Source organism: Ahaetulla prasina, chromosome 2, assembly GCF_028640845.1.
Source record: "Ahaetulla prasina isolate Xishuangbanna chromosome 2, ASM2864084v1, whole genome shotgun sequence".
In the NCBI taxonomy this organism is placed as follows: domain Eukaryota; kingdom Metazoa; phylum Chordata; class Lepidosauria; order Squamata; family Colubridae; genus Ahaetulla; species Ahaetulla prasina.
The window spans coordinates 158,130,120-158,153,032 of NC_080540.1; the positions used below are offsets into that span (position 1 = coordinate 158,130,120).

Sequence of the window (22,913 nt, forward strand, 5' to 3'; positions counted from 1 at the left end):
TTTGTGACCCCAAATTCTACAAATTGGTTGTACTTGCAAACCAAAATTACATGCAAGTATGCCACAGGCTGTTGTGTCTCGTCTGATCTCACCACAGCCGGGGCCTTCTTATCTGCTTCCGAACACGGAGGAATGTCCTAGTATGCCTCCCGGCCCCAGCCCTGGCTCCATGTCCAGACAGGCTGAAGAGGAGGAAGTATCTCCAGCCCCCAGCTCTGGCTCCATGCCCAGGCAAACGGAGCAACTAGACCCCTCCCCCTCCTCCACAGCATGTGAGCCTGAGGGGGATCAATTGCCAACAGCTGCAGACTGGAGTGACTTGATAGGTGGAGGCAACAGGAGGAAGGGAGGGGCAGGCCTGGATACGTGCTGAGTCATGGAGCCATACCCCATGGCCTATATAAAGGATCTGCTTTCTGGCATTCTCTGAGTCAGGCAAAGTCTAAACATATCTTGCTGAAGTCACTTTCTGGTCTCCTGCCTGCCCTGAGGACTTTGCTAGGACTTTGGCAGAGCTGCAGAGGCATGCCTGATTCGGATTTCCCTGACCCGGCCGTCAGCGGAGGAGTGGGACACGACACAGGCAGAATTTGCACCTTGATGCGTTGAACATAATTCATTGCTTGGCGTCCCTTTTTCCTTTTTCCGGTGCATGCCGCTCATATCCATTACGATCACCTTTACTTTTGACACCAACTTGTCACCCAGTTTCCAAAAAGTAGAAGAAAAGACCGCAGACTTCTGCTATTTTATTTGGTGGACAGGGGATCTTTGCAGAATTCTATTAGGTATGAATTCTGTTCATACAGTGGGGATCTATAACATCAAATGTAATAGCCCTGCGTTTCCTTATTGTGGTGTTCTGAAGATAGTAAGTTTTGTCAAAATGAAGTAGCCCCATTTTTTCTCATTTCGGTGCCCTGAAAATAATGAAAAAGTTGAACTGATGATTTTGTTGTTGTTTATTTGCCTGTTTCTCTGTTTGTCAATTTCAGTAACTTCTCCACTTTCTCTGAAGTAGGAGATGTGGATGCTAAGTTTCAGTTCTTCTGTTCTACAAATAGCTACTCATAGTTTTGGACTTACCACCACAATTGGAACCAAAATTCCTGTTGCTAAATAAGATGATTGTTAAGTGAGTTGTGCCTGATTTTTTTGCCATAGTTAATAAGGGAATCGTGCAGTTGTTAAGCAAATTTGACTTCTTCCATTGATTTTGCTTGTTGGAAGCCAGCTGGGAAGGTCACAAATGATGATCAGATGACCCCAGATTCTACAACTGTCCTAAACACATGTTGGTTGCCAAGCACCACAATTTTGATCGTGTGACTGTGGGGATTCTGCAGCAGTCATAAGTGTGAAGACTGGTTGTAAGTCACCTTTTTCAATGCTGTTGTAACTTCAAACAGTGACTAAACAAATGATGGTAAGTCAAGGACTACTTGTAGATGCACAATCATGGTAGGGTCTGCCACCTGTCTTTATTTCTGTCCTGGTGTCTTCCAATACCTTCCTTCCTTCCTTCCTTCCTTCCTTCCTTCCTTCCTTCCTTCCTTCCTTCCTTCCTTCCTTCCTTCCTTCCTTCCTTCCTTTCCCTCTCTCCCCCCCTCTCTCCCCCCCTCTCTCCCCCCCTCTCTTCCTTTCTTCTTTTTCATTATTCTAGATGGCCAAATGAAGTATGGAATGAGGTCACGATGAGGCAGCCTAGATAGGCTCCAGCCAGAATTCTGAAGTCATATTCATCTGCACTGTCCCAATAGTGATGGGGGACATGTTGAATAGAGACAGAAGCAAAGTCAAAGAATAACTGGCTTTAAAAACTGGAAACAAAAATTTACACTATCTCAGAAATGATATGGCATAGACAAACTTCTATAGTTTCATTATTTTGTGCCAACTTCAGGAGAAATAGAAGGCTCTTTCTCCATTATTGAGTCTAAGAATTTTTGAGTTTGCACAAAATAAATAAATAATTGTCCCCTCTTGCCAATGCCTATTTCCATAATTGAGTTAAATATTCACAGAATAAAGTGACTATGATCTTTAAAAACCTATCTTTGTCCTGAAGGGGTCATAAGGTTATTTGTTGCCTTGTTAGAAGACATTAACATAACTATCTTCTAAAGCTGGGAGAAGTGAAGTCTGCAAGTAGTTATGATAAAAGTTAAAGATGCTGTTGGCTCCAGGTGACTGGGTATGAAATGCATTCTCTTTTGGTGTGTGGTTCTTTCTTGCAGGAAATTCTTTTTAAATTTCCTAGTCTAGCCAAGAATCTCGGGATTGTCAGATATTTGCCATCCATGGACCAACTGTGCAGAACAAAGGTCAGCCAAGGTCAGATAGGAACAGCTACCTACTGAGGTTTTTCTTCAAACTGAGCTTGAGTCTTGGTTACTTACATGGCACACTGTACTGTATTCTTGTTGTTATAAAGAAATGGTTTCCCATCTTCTTTTTGCAGGATGGTTTTTGACCTCCCAGTTTCACTCTCATCTACAGTTTTGTTCAAATATCTGGAGAGTTGCTACATAGGAAAGGAAAAGAGCTTGCTGTCATAGAAGGTCCTATGGGATTCAATTCTAGAAAGGCAGATACAGTTGAATGCTTGGAGAATTATCTTAATATGAACAGTTTGACCAAGGAACATTTTTTTGGGGGGTGGGTGGGTTCTTACTAGCTTTGTGCAAAAGAGTTGCATCACATGTTTTACAATGCTTGCATCCAAGTTCCAGCTATATGCATTATGTATAAGGGTTATGTGTTTCACTAAGAGAAAGTGCCCAAATATCTCCATCCAAAATGGAGGCAATTGGCTTACAGGATGAGTGAATGAAAGAATATGAATATTGAAATACAAGATACTAATTTTTCTGCACGACTGGCATATAATAATGAAAGCATGAAAGCATACGCAAGATACTGAAGAACAATATGTAATTGAATGAGACACACAAAGAGACTCTTTCAGAGTAACAAGTACAGTATAAAACTTGGAAATGTGATGGACAGGTAAACAATGCATGTATATTGAGGGTGAAATGGCAAGAATTTCCAAACATTTTAATTGTAATTCATCAATCTTCAATGTAACGATACAGTCTTCATCTATTAAAAAAAATGCATCACTACAACTGGGATTTGTATATTTCCCACTTTAAATGTAATCATATCACCCTTTAATAATTGATGCAACAGAAGACTTCCCCATTTGTCTGACCAAGATTCAGGTCCATATTGCATTGAGAGTGGATTAGCTTTGTGAAAATTGATTCGGTGTCTGTATTGCCATCCCAATTTTTGTATCCTCATACTGCATACTGATAAAGCAGAAGGGAAATGTTAAGGGAATACAATTCTAGACTCTTTGAAAGTAGAAGTTGTGGTTTCATCTGCTTCTTGGAAGCCAATAAATTGATAACAGAACTTGCTGTTGTTTGTGACAGATCAACAGTTGGACTTATCATGAGGTATCATGCTGGTCACAAGGAGTTACAGCCAACAGGAAAATATTAATTTTACTTTTCCATTCATAAGGCAGGGCTAGGACTTTTATATCTTACAAAATGTAGTCCCTACCAATGCAATCACCTATTGTACAAAAACTAAAAGATCCATTTTATTGTTTAAACATAACTTCAATACGGTAAAGAAAACCAAAACACAAATATTGCAGATTCATATCCCATATATTATAAAATTATTTTTACATTGTTTAGGCATCATATGGATTGGATTTCTGGCGATCACAGTGGTACTTCACTGTAAGTTCAGCTGTCTTAATCATTGAAAATTATACTGACAGGGAAGAGATATTTTAAACCTAATGCTGTAGGTATAAAGTCAGTGCTTTATAATACTTTCTGCTAGATTGTGCATCCAAACTTCCACGGAGGAGAACTTAGGGAGCCTTCAGACAAGTTATTTAGAGAGAGAGAAAAAATCTGCTGCCACTGCTGTGTATTACTGACATCCTGAATATGACAAAAAACAACAACAACCCTGTGGTAATAGAGATGAACTCCAAAACGACCTGTGTGCATGTGGACCTAAATATGTTTGAAATCCAGGTGGATTAAGTAAGACTTGGCAGGTGAAAGGGCTACATGGCCATTTTCCTGCAAAGGCAGACCTCCCGCCAATGGGTGGGCAGCCATAGTCGACACTGCGAAGGTGTTGTGGAGGTAACGCATTTAGGAGAGGTGGGATATATATGCACGCGTGCATCGTTATCTGGCAGGTGTGATGAGATCTGTGAGAATATAGGTGCGTGCAAACCGGTGGAGAAACTTTATTTATTTTGTCGAATACATATTAAATAATATATATAGGTATAAGCATGAATTGAATACATAAAATGAATACAACTAAAGGGAACATTAGGACAGCGACGGTAGGCACGCTGGTGCTCTTATGCACTCCCCCAACTTGTGCAACGGTGGAGGTGGGCGTGCGGCTCGAAAAGAGGTTGCCTTCCGTGGGTCCTTCCTCCTTTTCTCCTCCACCCCTTATCGCCGCTCTCTAATCCCCCGCAGCCCGCCCTTTATTAAAGTGGCGGGAACGGGCGGCGAGGAACTCTTGTCGTCGACGTTGGGCTTTGCCTCCAGTCTGGTTGCTGCTGCTGCTGCTGCTGCTGCAGGGCGAGAGAGGGACGCCAAACTCTTCGCCCGGGAGCCAGAAGCGGCGGAAAGAGCCCCCTTCTCTGCCCGTCTGAGGCAGAGCAGCTCTCCGCCGCCGACTCGGAGACGACCCGCCGAGGCTGCTAGCTCGCTTGCCCTCCTTTCTTCATCAGGGTAGGATTTTGACGGCAACGGAAAAGCCAGCGATTCGGGGCGAGAGCAACAGAGTAGGGGAAGCGGAGGGATTATGTGAAAGTTTCGTCTAACTTTTTTGGGAGGGTGGTATATTTGGTATTCTTTTCATTGCGGGCATTGCTTGCCCGGCTGGCACTCTTCCTGTCTTCAACTGCAAGGGAATAACCGCGGGAGGGGAGAATACAGTTATGTCACTTTCTCTTGCCTAGTTAATTGCAAACTTAACTTTGGGGGCATCCGCTTGGCCACTAAGAGAAAATGCCCCCAATCCAAGTCTGTTCTTATGTCTTTAATGACTAAAAAAGTATATAAGCATGCTGATTTGCAATTAAGGGCAGCATTTATAGATGCTGGACTGTAGTTCCCAACAGTGTAAAGGATATCTGAACAGGAGTATAACAGAGTAGAGAATGAAAGGGTCAAATGGTTGTTTGGAATTGTGTAATTTAGAATATATATGTATGTATGTATGCATGTATCTTCTAAATTATATATATAGAATCCAGGGTGGGGTTGAGAAGATAATGTATCTGATGCAGAGACCTCTTATGCACCTCAGCAGAAGAGAGAGTCATGGAGTTAAGATATGGTAACATCATTTAACTATTTGAATAGCTATAATGCATAAGACATTGCAGGATTGAAATATAAAAAAAATTCAATTTGTGGAGAAATTGCTTAACAATATAAGTTAAAACTGCCTCCAAAGGTGGAAGATTCTCCTTTGCGTGAAAGTGCTGAAGCGATGTCAGAATGATAATCTGTTAAGGGTTTAATCATTTTTTCCTTTGTCCTGGGACTCTACCAGATGAACTGAAAAAACTATACCAGATCTAAAATGTTACGATTTTTTCATGTAATGCCCAATAATGGCGTACCTGGTCTGATATTTTGGGCCAGATGAAAGTTGGTAGCAATGGTCCCTCTGCTTGATAGCAACAAGAGACAAACATTTAGACAGACTGGCAGTGAGCACTGATGGGCTTGCCTCTTCCTGGCCAGTCCCTTCCTGACCCCACTTCAGATTTATTTATTTTTATTTATTTATTTTATTTGTCACAACGTTATATATAAGCATAAGCATGAAAATAACTATACGATATATAAGCATAAATATAATCGTAAGTATGTAATAACTATATTAATTGGATATAATGAAAAGAAACAATAGGACAGGAACGGTAGGCACATTGGTGCTCTTATGCACGCCCCTTACAGACCTCTTAGGAATGGGGTGAGGTCAATGGTAGATAGTTTTTGGTTAAAGCTTTGGGGATTTTGGGAAGAGACCACAGAGTCATGCTGAATGACTAAATCATGATTAAATGACTAAATGACTAAATGATTACTAAATGATTAAATGACTAAATCACAGCATGATTTAGTCATGCTGTGTCCACAAAAAGAGGTACACAAGGTATTAAGTCAGGCATTTTACACCATTTTGTAAGGATTCTGACTACGTATCCCACAGAAGGCTGTAAGAAGGCCTGGCATCTTGAGAACTGGCATGTGTATGACACAAGTGTTTATATGTATGTTTTGATCGCCTTCATACTTGTGGAGCAGAACAGAGGAAAGATAGTAAATACTGAGATAAGGCAAACGCCATCCTAAGATACTGAAGGCTGCTTCACCTCTGAAGACTGAATGCACTGACCGCATCTAGGTTTTCACATAAAGCAAGAGAAAAAATAAATAAATAAAAAGTTAATAAGACCAAGAGCCCCAAGTAGTCTATTTCATTGCTAATCTGATCCTGCTGGCTACTTGGATTTCTCATCTGAAGAAACCATTTGATAGGCGGGAATAAGGACTGGTGGCGGCGCAAAGATTGATACATATATTTAAACTATTTAAGCTATGCATGAATGGTGGTGGATGGCTGATTAGGTTTTGAATGAAGGTATGACTGAGGTGCAGTTAAACGTTGCAATGCAAATATGAACAAGCAAAAGCTTAGGTGTGGGAAAGTAGATGAATGAAAAAACTAATAGCACATTTGTTTCATATGGTATTATAATCTTAATATAAGCAAATGTGTGTCTGTCTGAATGTATTCTTCACAGAATTACAGAACTGAAATTAAAATACAGGTGTTTTTAAATAACTATAAGAACTTCATGGGGCTTTGCTATTATGTTGTTTTATGCATACTGTACACATCACACAGATATAAAGTTTACGTGCATGTTAAGAAAAATCGCGCATATATTATTTTAAACTAGAATTGGAGGTTATAAATGTGATCCTTAACTTATTCATCCAGCCTACGTGCTTCTCTTTTGTTAGAATTCAAAAGTACTTACTATACATATGTAAAACATATGAAAGGGACTAAAACTTCTAAGACATTTAAATGCAATTTGAAAACTGAAGATTTAATGCAAACATCCAAGACACACTTTAAAACAAGTTTAACAAGCTAACTATGGAGAGTGTTCTAAAACACAACTTTACAGTGAACAGAAAAATGTATGTACAAGAAGTTAAAAGGCCCCAAAGAAGGACAGATTCTTTCTCTGCAGAATGCATCAGATGAACCTGAAATATGCATTCATAGAATCCATACATTCTATATAGGAAAGTTGGTAATAGTCTGTGTGCTCTCCTAAAGCTTATAATGCAAACCTAACTGCTTCTTAGGAACCCCCACCAAACATATAGCTTGTTTGAATGTATTTATTGTATGCATTTATTAAAACAAAAAAAACACTGAAATATATCTGAATCATAAGGACATCTGGATTATATTCAAGATATGTTATTAAAGACACATCTATATCTGTGAATGAACATAATATCAGTATATCAAAAGCAATGGAAAAAAAATATAGTAATCTTGATTATAAATCTTGAGTATAAAGTTTATAAGGATTAAAATTGTACTGAAGATCACACCATTAGTTTAAAATATTGCATATCTGAATATAAAATTTAATTAGTGTAAGTTAAAATTTCAGGGTAATAAAAGTGTACATGAAAGAAGAAAGCGTAAAAAAGGTTAAGCTAAGAATATTATGATTAAAGAGAAATGAACCACAGTAGCAGACCTGATTATCAGTCTTGAGCAATCCTGTTGCTTTATTATTTATTACAAATACAGTAAGAATTCTATCATTGTACAATAAACTGAGATACAGAAAGATTGCAGACATGTAAGTAGTTAGCGGCTTAAAGCCCATTGAACAGAATTGTAGCCAAAGCGAATAGTTCTTTACCAAACAGCTTGAAATTCATTGAGGGATTCCATCAACTGTGTTGCAAGTTTTGTTGATTGGGAAAGAATTAACTCTTTATAAGAGATTGCTTGTATCATCTTTCCATATGTCCCCAGTGTTGGAAATCATTATGACAACCTTTAATGCCGATTATCAAACAGAACAAAGAAAGAGGACTTTTATACAGGAGGCTGCACAAAATCTGAAAATTTAAAACGTTATACCATATACTGGGCAGGATTTTTTTTAAATTTATAGCACTCAGTATTAATATCAACTGTGGTTTGACTGGGACAAGCTAAGTTATGTATGCCAGTAATAAAGAAGGTGAACTAAAGGTAGAATTCCAAACATTTTATGTCACAAAACTTATCTTTTATCTCTCTCAACTATAATACAGGCAGCCAGTTACTAGAGTTGAGAGTACTTACTGCAAGTGGATGAAAAAATGATTGAGAACATGATGAGGAGGAGGGCTGTTATTATTATTTAAAAACTTGAAACGGTCCTCATAAGAGGTAGCTATCATCAACTAGAACCATAGACTGGAGTAGCAGAAAATTATGAAGCAGGAGGAAGCCAAGCCAAGAGCACAGTTTTCTCCTCCTCTCCAATAAGATCCTCACCTAACTCTTCTTTGGACAATGGCTCAAATGAAAGCCCTATCATGAAGTCATTTCATGCCTGTCATTAGGGCCTCACTGTATGCTTATAGCTTTGCTGGTTGAATTGGAGTAAACCTATCCTAAGAATTTGCCCTCACGAATCAACAATTTCACATGTTGACAACAAATAATAGTCCCTTAAAGAGGAACTGGACTATGTTGGGAGATATGGAGACTGAGGATATAAACGACCCTCCAACTCCAGGCTTAACAATTGGAAATGAATTCTTAAGTTTGTTAAGGTTAACAGAGATATGATAACCCAGTGGTTTCAATCGGAGGAAGGAATCATGTATTCTTCAACCCTCAGCAACCACCCAAGCGCTGTTTTTGCTGGCAGAGGGTTGCAGGAGGTTGTTGCAGCCGAAAACGGAATCGAGGCGGGCTGCATGTGGCTTCCCCAAGCTCTGTTTTCCCTGGCAGAGAGCTGCAGGAGGCCATTGTGGCTGAAAACGGAGCCTCAATGAGTGACGTGGAGCTGGCCATGCCCACCCTGGCCATGTCCCCCCACCCCGACCCCTCGAGGTCAGACACAACCCTGATGCAGCCCTCAATGAAAGTTTGACACCCCTGTGTTAGACAGTTGCAAGCCCTCCATTGTGGGATACTTGTGCTATTTAACACTAAACAAATATAGATGGGCCTTTTCTAGAGTCCATGTTGCTGGTCTCCCATCAGCCTTATTAGAGGGAAGATTTCACTGGACCCTTTATTCACAGAGACTTTGCTCCTGTGGTTCTAAGATGGTGGATATTCTCACCCATGTTCTCATGTGGTGCCTCTTCTACCGTGCTTCAAGACGTGCTTTGACTACACCAATCATTTCCAAATAACAAGGGCCATGCAGATAAAGTTTATGTTCATTATCTTTTAAGGGACACTAGTCATATACTTAAGGGACGCGGTGGCTTAGTGTAGGGGTCTCCAACCTTGGCAACTTTAAGCCTGGAGGACTTCAACTCCTAGAATCCCCCAGCCAGCAAAGCTTAAAAACCCACCCAGCAAACCAGGCTTAAAGTTGCCAAGGTTGGAGACCCCTGGCTTAGTGGGTAAGATGCTGAGCTTGTCGATCGAAAGGTCGGCAGTTCAGTGATTCAAATCCCTAGTGCCACATAACGGGGTGAACTCCCATTAGTTGTCCCAGCTTCTGCCAACCTAGCAGTGCAAAAGCACGTAAAAAACGCAAGTAGAAAAATAGGGACCACCTTTGGTGGGAAGGTAACAGCGTTCCAGGCGCCTTTGGCGTTGAGTCATGCCGGCCACATGATCATGGAGACATCTTCGGACAGTACTAGCTCTTCGGCTTTGAAACGGAGATGAGCACCGCCCCCTAGAGTCGGAAACGACTGGCACGTATGTGCGAGGGGAGCCTGTACCTTTACTTTTAGCCATACTCTTAACAAACATATCAAGTGGCCAAAATTTTTTACCAAGTTGCACAACTGCGCAAAAAAATAAATAAATTAGACATGCTGTTTTATTGTCCCATATTTTTCCCCTTCCCTAACAACTAATTGTTGTATTAAACTGTTCCTTTTTTACTGCAGTTTTTATTTTTAATCAGTATTAAATTGTAAAGACTGGTCAAAGACCATAATAAAGATATTTGATTTGAAGGAGAGGAGGTAACTGGAAAACAAAACCTAAAGAGTTAAATCAAGTCAAGAAAAATAAAACACCAAAAATCTGGAGTTGTGCAAGTCAACCAATTCAAGCTAAACAAGTTGCTGTAGATCATGGAAACTGAATACAAAAATGGAAAACAACCAGAAAATTCTCTTATTCAGGGAGGAAAAAATGCAAATACAAGGACAATCAAGAGAAGCAGACATTGCAAAACAAATAGAATACAGAGTTGTAGGGACAGGTAAGGTAAGCCTCATCCAGTTAGACACAGCCAGTAAATGTAGACTGTAATAAACATCATATATGTTGATTCCATTGAATCTTCCACTTTTAATAGCTATTCAATAAATATTGTGATTGAACAAAATACTTGGCATTTTACAACTGATCCATATATGTCTGTCTGTCTGTCTGTCTGTCTGTCTGTCTGTCTTGGCATATTCGGGTCTTTTCCCGTGTAAGGTTGAGAGTATCTTGGCGACATTTCAACGAGGTCTCACTCATCAACTTCAGGCTGGTGCTTTTGGCTTCGTGCTTCTGTGAGCAAAGGGTGGTTGGAGCTGCCGTCTCTATAAATACTGGTGGGGAGGTGGGGAGTGTTGCTATGAGCGAGTTGGTTGGCTATATGGTTGCATCTCAACCTTACATGGGAAAAGACCCGAATATGCCAAGACCTACATACCTATACCCGTGAAAACCTACGAAAACATATATATGTACTGACGAGTGAGACCTCATCGAAACTTGGTGACATTTAGAAAAACAACCGGAATTAATTAATATTGGAAATACAAAGTATACATCACAAGTGGAGGATATTGAACATAACAACCCAGTTAGAGATAGTGAAAGAACACAGCTGGTGAAAAGCCTAATTAATGCAGAAGTAAATCTCCCAATAATGTGTGTTATCAAAAGAAAGAGCTCTGGCAAAGCAATATACAGTAAACACGGTTAATGATCATGAAGGAAATGGACATAACTGTAGAACAATCAATGACTCACAGAGCACCACAAAATCCATTGCTAGCTCAAATTGATAAGGCAATGAAGACAAATAAGGTAGGAGTTCACAAGTTACTGCAGAAGTGCACAATACAAAGCAACCAGAAATAGAATCAAACTTGAGATTCTTTAAGGAAGCGTAAGATGCAACATATAAGTTTACACCAAATATCTCTGGGGTTAAAAATAATTATGTTAACAAAGATATTTATTTTTAAATTTTAAGCGTAATAAGAGTATATGGAATGGCGTGAGGATGATTCAAACACTTCAAAAGCAAACAAACAAAAAACAACAACGAAGGGACCAGAGACTAACAAATATGTCATATTCCAACACAATACCAGGAGTCTTTGCAGGAGAATAAGGCAAAATAATTCATCCGTTCCAAATCCAAAATGTGATTAATCAACAGAGTTTACAAAAAACTAACATGATGACTTCTATAATTAAATGTGCATTCTGGAACAATATTGAATAAATGCATAGGTTCCCCGCCCCCTTTTCTACAAGATTATATGATATTTCTCTTAAGAAATTTAGTTGATAGGAAATAGTACAGTGGTGCGTTTCAAACTTTTTTACTATCGAGTCTGTGGGTGTGGCTTGGTGGGCGTGACATGGCTTGGTGGGTGTGGCTTGGTGGGCATGGCAGGGGAAGGTTACTGCAAAATTCCCATTTCCTCCCGATAAGCTAGGACTTGGGAGGCAGAGAATAGATGGGGGCGGGGCCAGTCAGAAGTGGTATTTACCGGGTCTCCGAACTACTCAAAATTTCCGCTACCGGTTCTCCAGAACTGGTCAGAATCTGCTGAAACCCACCTCTGGTCTGGTAGTATTATCTAGCTACACGTGTTTCTATAAATAAGCCAAGAAGAACCCCCCAAAATGAGGTGTGCTAAAGGAGATTTAATGAGCCTAATTTTATTATATCATGATGTGAGAATAGAAGAAACAAATCCTGGAAATTATTATAAAGATGAAACTCAAACACTAAGGCTGAAATCTAAAGGGAGAATGTTAATATATATTAGTATTTATATGCTACACAGACAACGAGTAAATTGGGATAGCCTGAGTTATTGATATGTTATGTGAACCTAGAAATGTAGATTTAATTATTTATGGGGATTTTTTTAAAAAAATTGAATTTATATCCCGTCCTTCTCCAAAGACTCAGGGCGGCTTACACTGTGTTAAGCAATAGTCTTCATCCAATTGTATATTATATACAAAGTTTTATTGCCCCCAACAATCTGGGTCCTCATTTTACCTACCTTATAAAGGATGGAAGGCTGAGTCAACCTTGGGCCTGGTGGGACTTGAACTTGCAGTAATTGCAAGCAGCTGTGTTAATAACAGACAGACTTAGTCTGCTGAGCCACCAGAGGCCCATTTTAATGCTATAATCAGCCCAGGTTTGGTAATATTGAACTTTTTTGAAATAGAGGCAATTTTCCTTCTGAGTCATGTGTCATACAATATGATCCAGAATAAGCACAAGAGTAGAACTACTTAATATATAAAGAAAGAATCTTTAGATGAATCTAACTGATTAAAAATGAAGAGTGGAACTAAAACAACCAAAATCAAATCAAATCCTGAATTTAGAAAAAAGCGAAAACATCTATTGTTAATCTGCTGCATATATGGAAGTACAAAAAGATAAGTGTAAACCCCTCAGTAACTGTGTTTTAAAAATATTTGTGTTCACCAATGTACATTCAATGAACATGTTCACTAAATAGAGAATGGAAAAGTACATGTTCTTAATACTTTGAATTTCCTTTCCTATTTTCAGAAAGTAAGTGACTTAAGTTCTATTCTGCAGTTGAAATCTCATGAGAGGGGATGAATTAATTAATTTCCTAAAAAATGAAAACAATAGCTTCATTTTATACCATCACAAAGATAGAATGGTTGATATATCTTTGCACCTGACAGTCTTCTTTTCTGTGCTGACTTTTTTTCTCTCCACTATCTATTTCTCAATTCCCCTGCACCCCTTAATTATGTTTTTTTTTTCCTTTCCAAGCTTTTCCTCCCTCAGGGGAAAAAAAAACCCACAATGAAGTGTTCCCTTGTTCTGACAGTGTTGCTGTCCTTACTAGTGGCAAAGTTATGTCGTGGTTACTGTACTGAGTCTCTGGAGCAACAGATGCCCAGCGGAGTCCAAACAAAGGTGAGGTAAACTGAAATGTTATTAAATATATGGTGTGGCAGTTTTCTAGAGCAGGGGTCTCCAACCTTGTCAACTTTACGGCTTGTGGACTTCAACTCCCAGATTCCACAAGTCCACAAGCCTTAAAGTTGATAAGGTTGGAGACCCCTGCTCTAGAGAACAACAACAGCAACAAATTCCTGTGCTCCATCTGGTTTAAATCTCCCTATAAAATTGTACTGGTATATGTAGGGAGGATGTCTCAGAGGGACTATAGAATGAAACTTGTCTGTAGAGGAAAAAGACATACCGTACGACCACCATTGGAACTGGAATTTCTGTGGATAAGCAAGGCAGTTGTTAAGTGAGTTGAGCCCAATTTTACAACTATTTTTGCCACAGTTGTTAAGTAGATCACTACAGGAGTTAAGTGAATCACATAGTGTTAAGCAAAGGCCACTCCCCCCCACCCCGATTTTGCTTGTGGGAATCTGGCTGGGAAGGCCACAAATGGTGACGTTGCAGTCATCATTAATACATGCTGGTTGCCAAGTACCTGAATTTTGATCACATGTCCATGGGTATGTGTGCTGTGATGGTTGTAAGTCAGAGGACCAGTCATCAGTCATTTGTTTTCAGTGCTGTTGTAACTTTGAACAGTCACTAAATGAATGGTTGTAAGTTGAGGACTATTTGTGTAGAGCTGAGTGCTTCCTTGTTGCAGTGATGGGCAGCTCTGTTATTGCTGTTTACCTACTGTTCCTGATGAAACTACAGCTACAGCAATGGGTGATGAAAGGGTCTGCTAATATGTAATGCAAAAGACCATGTAGCCAATACTTTTCCCCTCCAAGGGGAAGGAAATGATCTAGAACTGGCCTAGTTGTTTTCCTACCTTTGAACTTAGATGTGAAGAAGTTAATTAAAAACAAAACTGTTTCTACTTTCCCACGATCGATTCTAGGACAACAGGTGCTGTAGAGTTTTGGACATGCTTTTGATATTTCTCGTTAGTCTCAGGGTTTATTTTTTAAAATATTTTTTTAAAAAAGAAAATGGATTGACAAGATTAAGCAATTGCCAATTTTTTAATTGCTCAGGAACAAGAGAGGAAAAGTAGTTTAAAACTTTAAATTCCCCTTTAATAAGTCTAGTTTCAACGTAATGATTTTATATGTACAGAAAATCTTAGCAATGCTCTATAAAGCACCCTATTTTTGGCCTTTTTAGTTCTCCAAGATTACATTATTCAGCTACCTCACTAAATCTCTCCCGCCCCCATGTCTCAAATGGAGTTGATTTTGGCAAAAAAAAACACCTCAATTTTTAGATGTTTGTTCAAGATGTTGAGAAGAAAGTCTTGAGGAAGCAGAAAAATCTTCGGAACAATGGGACTTAAAACAGTAGGAAATAGCACTGGGAGAAATTACAACAACAAATTTCAACCTTGAAGTTAAGGATAATTTTACTCACATTTCATCTCTACTCCTTTAATATTATTACATTAAAGCATACGTGTGTGTGTGTGTGTGTATATATATATATATACATACATACACACACACACACATATTGATTTTAGTTTCAAAAACAATGCCTGTTCATAGAAATCTATTCCCAAACAGCATAAAATTAAAAAAAATACCTCTCTAATTTTTCTGGGAGAGAGCTTTTTGATTTTTTTAAAAGTTATGCTACAATATTGTTTAATTTCAATGTACTTTTATTTAAATAATATTTTAAAATGCATTTAAGAAAATAAGATTATGTCATTAAGCAGAAAAATGGTAACATGGCTGAATGCAAATGTGCAAAACATAATATGGCATAGCAAGTAAATCTGTTAGCTTTGAGTATGGACAGGATAAGAAGAGATACAACAATTGCTTTTGTTGGATACAGCTTCTATTTTATATTCTGTTCAGTCGTGCCCAATTCTCAGAGACTGCCTGAACAAGTCCCTAAAGTTTTCTTGGTAAGGGTTTCCAGAAATAGCTTACCATTACCTGTGACTGGTTCAAGGTCACTCAGCTGGCTTTGTGCTTGAGATGGGACTAGAACTCACAAAAGTCTCTAGCCTGATGCCTTACTCTCAACACCAAACTGTTTCTCGTAGCCTGTATATAACTGTACTACATGATAGGTATTATTGTTGTGTCTATCCTGTTGTCCATCATCGACAAGATAGTTAATCTTCCTGTTGCTTATATTTTTTTGTTGCACATCTTGAACTTATTTAACTGACACGTATTTACACAAATGTGTTTATGCCACCAGGTAATAGAATACCTAAGTTTGCCTTCTCTCAGTTCTTCCTCAGTTCATAGCTATATTTTAACTACTGTAGTTTTTAAATACAGGACTCTGGTAATCCTCAGCAATTTAATAAGGGGATCCCTTGAGTCCCTCTACTTTTTCCAAACATTCTTGGAATGCTCCTTTTGTATGTTACTTTAACAATCTACAGAGATAGCGCATTAAACAGATCAGGACTTCTTTTTCTAAGATGTCTTGATATTTATTTTAGCAAGGGGATTTTTTTTTTGAAAAATGTTCTTCTTCACATCCTGCAAAATTTGGCGGTGCGGTCCACTCTGAACTTTCTGCAGTGTACAGGTAGTCCTCGACTTATGACCACAATTGAGCCCAAAATTTCTATTGCTAAGTGAGACAGTTGTTAAGTGAGTTTTGCCTCATTTTATGACCTTTCTTGCCACAAATGTTAAGTGAATCACTGCAGTTGTTAAGTCAGTAACACGGTTACTGTAACACGAATCTGGCTTCCCCATTTACTTTGCTTGTCAGAAGGTCGCAAAAGGAGATTAGGTGACCCCAGAACACACCAACCGGCATAAATACATGTCAGTTGCCAAGCATCTGAATTTTGATCCCATGACCATGGGGATGCTGCAACGGTTGTAAGTGTGAAAAATGATCCTAAGTCATCTTTTTCAGTGCTATTGTAACTTCAAGCAGTCACTAAGCAGACTGTTGTAAGTCAAGGATTTCCTATACTACCTTCTGCAACATTCACAGATCACGCTTAAGGCCTGCCATGCATTTCTATTGAATTCAGTACTTCCTGACAGACTAAACTAAAACAACTTTCTGTGTTCCAAATCTGTCATCTTGAGATGAGCCAGAATCTAATCTGATACAAAAGGGACATTCATTTTTAGGTATCAAAAGAGGAAGTTCAATAGAGGATGAGATACAATTTTCCTCCTTCCTCCCATTTCTGTTAAAAAAAGGGGGCTTTATGCAGTGTAAATTGCTTTTGGGGGCAAGGCCTGCAAGGAGTCTTAAGTAGCTTCTTTTGTCAAATCCCTTCTGAATTAGATCTGTTGAGGATAAAAAGCTTTGAGAAATCCAATTCTGTCCTCAGCCATCATAATCTCTTCTTGTTACTTCTGTGCAGTCCAAAATAGGACTCAAATTACCATAACTTTACCGCTCTTAACAAAGCAATTCCTTATTTTTGGATGTTCTTGAAATTTGGACACATTTTACTCTGTCCCCTCCCTCAAATTGCTTTACTCAGCCACCCCCAAATTAAAGTAGCAGTTCTCTTTCTTTTCTTCTTCTAGGCTGATTAACATACTGTATAAGGAGAGGTAATTGGCATCTTTTTAAATAAAAATCTGCTGTTACCTGGAATTAGAATGGAATTGGCATTGGATTCGGAAGGGAGAGATTTCATTAGGGTTTGGAGACGTTACTTGTTTAGCTAGCATTGTCAGTATATTGGTAGCTACTTTCCATAAAGGACAGTCAAAGACAAATGAAGACTCTTAATACTCACATGAAGATTTTGAGGTCTGAAATTTGAGAAGGGGGTTTAGCTGTGGGAATTGGTGTTCTATTCTCACAATATTAGGTGAGGAGAATAACTGAGGAGTTATGGGAACTGTGGGAACTGGAAAGGGAGTCTCCTACCAGAAATAAAAGAGAGAAATCCTTCCATAGATTTCCTATTAAGCCAGGGATAAGGCGGTCAATTGCAGAATTTTGCATTCTCTAGGTTGACTAATTGACTGGTGATCAATCTACCTAGAAATTTAAAAAAACGGCTGTGGCAGCCTGGGTTTTGGTCTTCCTCTAAGAGAGATAAAGGATAGTTTCCTGGTTGTCCTGAGACTGACAAAATCATCGGGAGCCACAGTTGAAATGGTCCACATGGACCATTTCAGGTTACCCCTCTCACTTAAGTCAACATATTTCCCTCTGTGCAAGACAGAGCATCTGGAAATGGGATAGAGAAAAAACTTTCAGAGCTGTGGGTGGACAATAAGATACAGGAAGTAAGTGAAGTCCTCTGGAAATATCTTGGGGCAAAGTGATGATGATGGTTTATCCTAAGTGGTTAGATCTTCAATTCATAGAACTTGTGTAGAATTTGATTTTTGTAGCATCTGTTGTCAACTCTACTAGGGAGACCAGACCGGACAAGGAAATCATCTCCACAGGAAGGCTAAAAACTACTTTTACTGAAATTGGCTATAATAACAGGTCTGATTGTGATGTACCTTCCTTATTGTTCAGTGAATTAGGGAGGTTTCTTCCTGAACTGCTTCTAAATATTAACTCTTTGTCCTAGACTTGAAAAAAAATGCTTCAGCACTTTTTGTCTAGGTAATGGCTCCTGCATATCCCCATTGTGGTTAGTCTCCTGACTCACTTAACTTGTTGATGAATGTCATAGCTTTTCTTGCTACTTATCATTCTGAAACATTTCCCCCATAGTTCAACACATGGTTCTCCAGGAGGTGAGATAACAGTAAGCTCTTTCGAACAACAATAGCAGTGATTTATCTCTATGGGGATTCTGATCATCTTCTAATTCAAGACTTTCTCCAAAATGGGTGCCTTCTAAGAGTGTTGCACTAAATATTTATTTATTTATTTATTTATTTATTTATTTATTTATTTATTTATTTAAGGAAATATATATGGCCGCTAAACTCATTCTTAGTGACTCTTTATAAAGATAAAAGCCCAATACAAAAAGAATAAAAAATACCCTTCCCCCAACAGTCAAATGAGCCATTTGATGGGCTGCATCCCACTCTGGGGTCCCCAGCAGTGCTGGTATTTAGCTGGTTCATACCAGTTCGAGTGAACCGGTAGCGGAGATCGCGGGTGGGTCCGCCCACCTGTCCGGCACTATGTTGTCCTATTTAGCCACATTTTCAAGGCTTGGCGCATGCGCGGAAGGTGCACATGCAAGTAAAGCGCATGCACAGAAGACCGGGCGCATGTGCGGAAGGCTTGCGCAAGAGACGAACTGTGATAATCTGTGGAACCCACCTCTGGTCCCCAGGCTTGTTGGCAAAACCAGGTTCTTTAGGGCCATATGAAACAATGTTGAAGTGGAAGTCAATTTATCTCTGTGGGGATGATGTTCCACAGGAAGGGAGCCACCATGGAGAAGGCTGTTCTATTTGGTCCTGCTAGAATGCTAGATCGTCCATTCTTAGGAGAGGGGATTCCTAACATTCCTTGCCTCCATGCTCTGGTGAGTCGGGTAGATGAAACTGGGAAAAGTTAATCTTTCAAATAACCTGGTCCTAAGTCACATAGGGAGGTGGTGGCTCAGTAGCTAAGACACTGAGCTTGTTGATCAGAAGGTCAGCAGTTCAGCGGTTCGAATCCCTAGCACTGTGTGACGGAGTGAGCTCCAGTTACTTGTCCTAGCTTCTGCCAACCTAGCAGTTTGAAAGCACGTAAAAAACGTAAGTAGAAAAATAGGGATTACTTTGATGGGAAGGTAATAGCACTCCGTGCGTCTTTGGCATTTAGTCATGTTGGCCACATGACCACGGAGACGTCTTCGGGCAGCATTGGCTCCTCGGCTTAGACATGGAGATGAGCACTGCCCCTAGAGCTGGAAACAACTAGAATGCATGTGCGGGGGAACCTTTACCTTTTTAAGTCATGTAGGGCTTTCAAGTTGACAATCAGCAACTTGAATTGAAGGCAAGAATCCAGTAATTTCCTGGAATGAGGATGGGGTTGTTTGTTTAGCAACTACATATTGCATTAATGAAGTTTGCTATATATTTATTTATTTATTTATTTAAGGAAATATATATGGCGCTAAACTCATTCTTAGTGACTCTTTATAAAGCTCAAGATCAAATCAATAAATTTGATGGGAGCTATATCATTTTATACCTTTTCTTCAGGGATAAAAAATAGTGTAGACAAAAATTTTGAATGCTGGAAAAATTTGAGGGATAGACTGGAGAGAACTCTATTTATTTAAGGAAATATATATGGCCGCTAAACTCATTCTTAGTGACTCTTTATAAAGATAAAAGCCCAATACAAAAAGAATAAAAAATACCCTTCCCCCAACAGTCAAATGAGCCATTTGATGGGCTGCATCCCACTCTGGGGTCCCCAGCAGTGCTGGTATTTAGCTGGTTCATACCAGTTCGAGTGAACCGGTAGCGGAGATCGCGGGTGGGTCCGCCCACCTGTCCGGCACTATGCTGTCCTATTTAGCCACATTTTCAAGGCTTGGCGCATGCGCGGAAGGTGCACATGCAAGTAAAGCGCATGCACAGAAGACTGGGCGCATGTGCGGAAGGCTTGCGCAAGAGACGAACTGTGATAATCTGTGGAACCCACCTCTGGTCCCCAGGCTTGTTGGCAAAACCAGGTTCTTTAGGGCCTTATGAAACAATGTTGAAGTGGAAGTCAATTTATCTCTGTGGGGATGATGTTCCACAGGAAGGGAGCCACCATGGAGAAGGCTGTTCTTTTTGGTCCTGCTAGAATGCTAGATCGTCCTCCTTAGGAGAGGGGATTCCTAACATTCCTTGCCTCCATGCTCTGGTGAGTCGGGTAGATGAAACTGGGAAAAGTTAATCTTTCAAATAACCTGGTCCTAAGTCACATAGGGAGGTGGTGGCTCAGTAGCTAAGACACTGAGCTTGTTGATCAGAAGGTCAGCAGTTCAGCGGTTCGAATCCCTAGCACTGTGTGACGGAGTGAGCTCCCGTTACTTGTCCTAGCTTCTGCCAACCTAGCAGTTTGAAAGCACGTAAAAAACGTAAGTAGAAAAATAGGGATTACTTTGATGGGAAGGTAATAGCACTCCGTGCGTCTTTGGCATTTAGTCATGTTGGCCACATGACCACGGAGACGTCTTCGGGCAGCATTGGCTCCTCGGCTTAGACATGGAGATGAGCACTGCCCCTAGAGCTGGAAACAACTAGAATGCATGTGCGGGGGAACCTTTACCTTTTTAAGTCATGTAGGGCTTTCAAGTTGACAATCAGCAACTTGAATTGAAGGCAAGAATCCAGTAATTTCCTGGAATGAGGATGGGGTTGTTTGTTTAGCAACTACATATTGCATTAATGAAGTTTGCTATATATTTATTTTACTGAACAAACGAAGCAAAATAATAATTTTTTTGGCTTTGCCCTTCATTGAACTGCGCTAATTAACTGAATAATTAATCTAGAGGAGCTGAGAGGTATCAGTAGGCACTTTCAACTATTATTTTGCTATCTCTGCGTTACAGATTATGAGGAATTATGCTTTGAAAATAATACGTACTTGCATAAGAGATAGGGTCAAGATGGGAATAGAATGTTGAGGACGGGAAATATTAGGTTATGAATTGCCATGTCAACTTTGATTGATGTCATGTTGTTTTTTCATTTCAACAGAAGAACCCAGAACTCTATAAGCTGCCACTATCCTTCCTCCGACGACTGTATGGTGGCCAAGGAATATCCTATGAGGCACTGCTCAGACTGTCAGGCAAAGAAGAAATCAGTAAGTAATCACTAAGAAAACAGCCTCAAAGCAATTCAAGAATATTTGATAAATTGAAAGGTTTTCATCTATGTTTTAAGAGTTAAGTCAGCCTTATAATAGCATGTAATATTCAGCAACAAGATAGCCTGTGCATGTTTTTGAATGGAATATGAGTATTCCCCTCATACTCTCAGATTAAATAAGGGAGAGATTTTCAGTGAAACCCAAAAACGTACAACTAGGCATTCAACAAGTCATAGTAGAAACAGGTTACAATGGTATGAATTTTCTCTGAAATGGGAGAATTCCCCAAAGGGTTTGTGAATATTTATAACACTACAAAATGCAATGTGTATAACTACGTAATAATGTTTTTCCTCTGGTCTTAAAATCTTTATGATATTGTCAATATTTTAATCCCTCACATTTACAGCTCATTTATTGCAATAGATTCATGCTGAAATCATAGATTGACCAACGTATTAAATACACAAGGGGTTATAATACAAAAATCAGAGAGAAAAATGATAAAATATAATAAATACAATATATAAAGAGGCAAATGTGTAGAAAAGGAATCCTTATTATTTCTAAAGGCTTAGTGCCCACCATATTAGTACTTTGACAAACAAATCCCATTACTTTTAAAGAGTTTAATAAGCTTATTCCCTGCAACTTTAAATATAACTTTATGTAATGTGTATATAATAGTACAGGTAGTCCTTGAATTACAACCATTTGTTTAACCATTCAAAGTTACAACAGCATTGAAAGAAGTCACTTATGACCCGTCTTCACACTTACGACCATTGCAGTATCCCCATGGTCACGTGATCAACATTCAGGTGCTTGGCACCTGGGATGTATTTATAACAGTTGCAGTGTCCCAGGATCAGTTGATCACCTTTTGTAGCTTCCCAGCTGGCTTTCAACAAGCAAAATCAATGGGGGAAGTCAGATTCGCTTCATGACTGCATGACTTATTTAAATAACTGCAGAGATTAGCTTAACAACTGTGGCAACAAAGGTTGTAAAATGCAGCAAAACTCAATAACTGCCTTGCTTAGTAACGGAAATTTTGGGCTCAATTATGGCAGCCAGGTCGAAGACTGCCTTTACATGTTCACTCAGTATGGGAGGGGTTAAAAAGGGAGCAAGTTTTCAGCTGTAGGTCATGTACTCCAAGGACTGGCTTTACTTTAGAAACTTCCTTCTGTCTTCAATAAACTAAGCTTGGTTTGAGGTCAGAAAAATTTTGTTAACTCAATCTGTTCAAAAGTAGTAAGTGAAATAAGAAAATGGAAACAGGGTAGAAGTGGAGAGTTTTAGAATGGGAACAGAGATTGGGAAGAAAACAAAAATGTTGGAGAATGTGGAGAAAGGAACAGGTCATAGGGAGGGAGGGGGGGAGAGGGAGGAGGGAGGGAGGGAGGGAGAGAGAGAGAGAGAGAGAGAGAGAGAGAGAGACTATGTTTCAGTGTGTATCTATGTATCTGGAAAGGCATATGGTTGTGGTGCATTTGAGCCTTCTGCTTTGTATTTTTTTTCAGATCCCCAAACCCTTGCCTCTTCTCAGAAACGTAAGTTGATCAATTGCTCTCTGCAATAAGCACTGCTTTCTCTATTATTGTTTCTGATTGAATAAACTTTA

The 22,913-nt window shown here is 39.4% G+C and overlaps 1 protein-coding gene across 11 annotated transcripts in view; it reads left to right on the forward strand.

Annotated features, from left to right (window-relative positions):
* Positions 1 to 22,913, forward strand: part of TAC3 (tachykinin precursor 3) — a 161,158-nt gene that overhangs the window by 134,109 nt on the left and 4,136 nt on the right. For 10 of the 11 annotated variants that reach the window (XM_058171538.1, XM_058171543.1, XM_058171535.1 and 7 more), the window contains 3 exons: positions 13,364 to 13,510; positions 21,172 to 21,280; positions 22,813 to 22,842. In XM_058171538.1, coding sequence (XP_058027521.1) covers positions 13,364 to 13,510; positions 21,172 to 21,280; positions 22,813 to 22,842 — 286 coding nt within the window. Of the gene's footprint in view, positions 1 to 4,486; positions 4,791 to 13,363; positions 13,511 to 21,171; positions 21,281 to 22,812; positions 22,843 to 22,913 lie in introns of those variants that run through there. The other variant, XM_058171540.1, reaches the window with a different exon arrangement.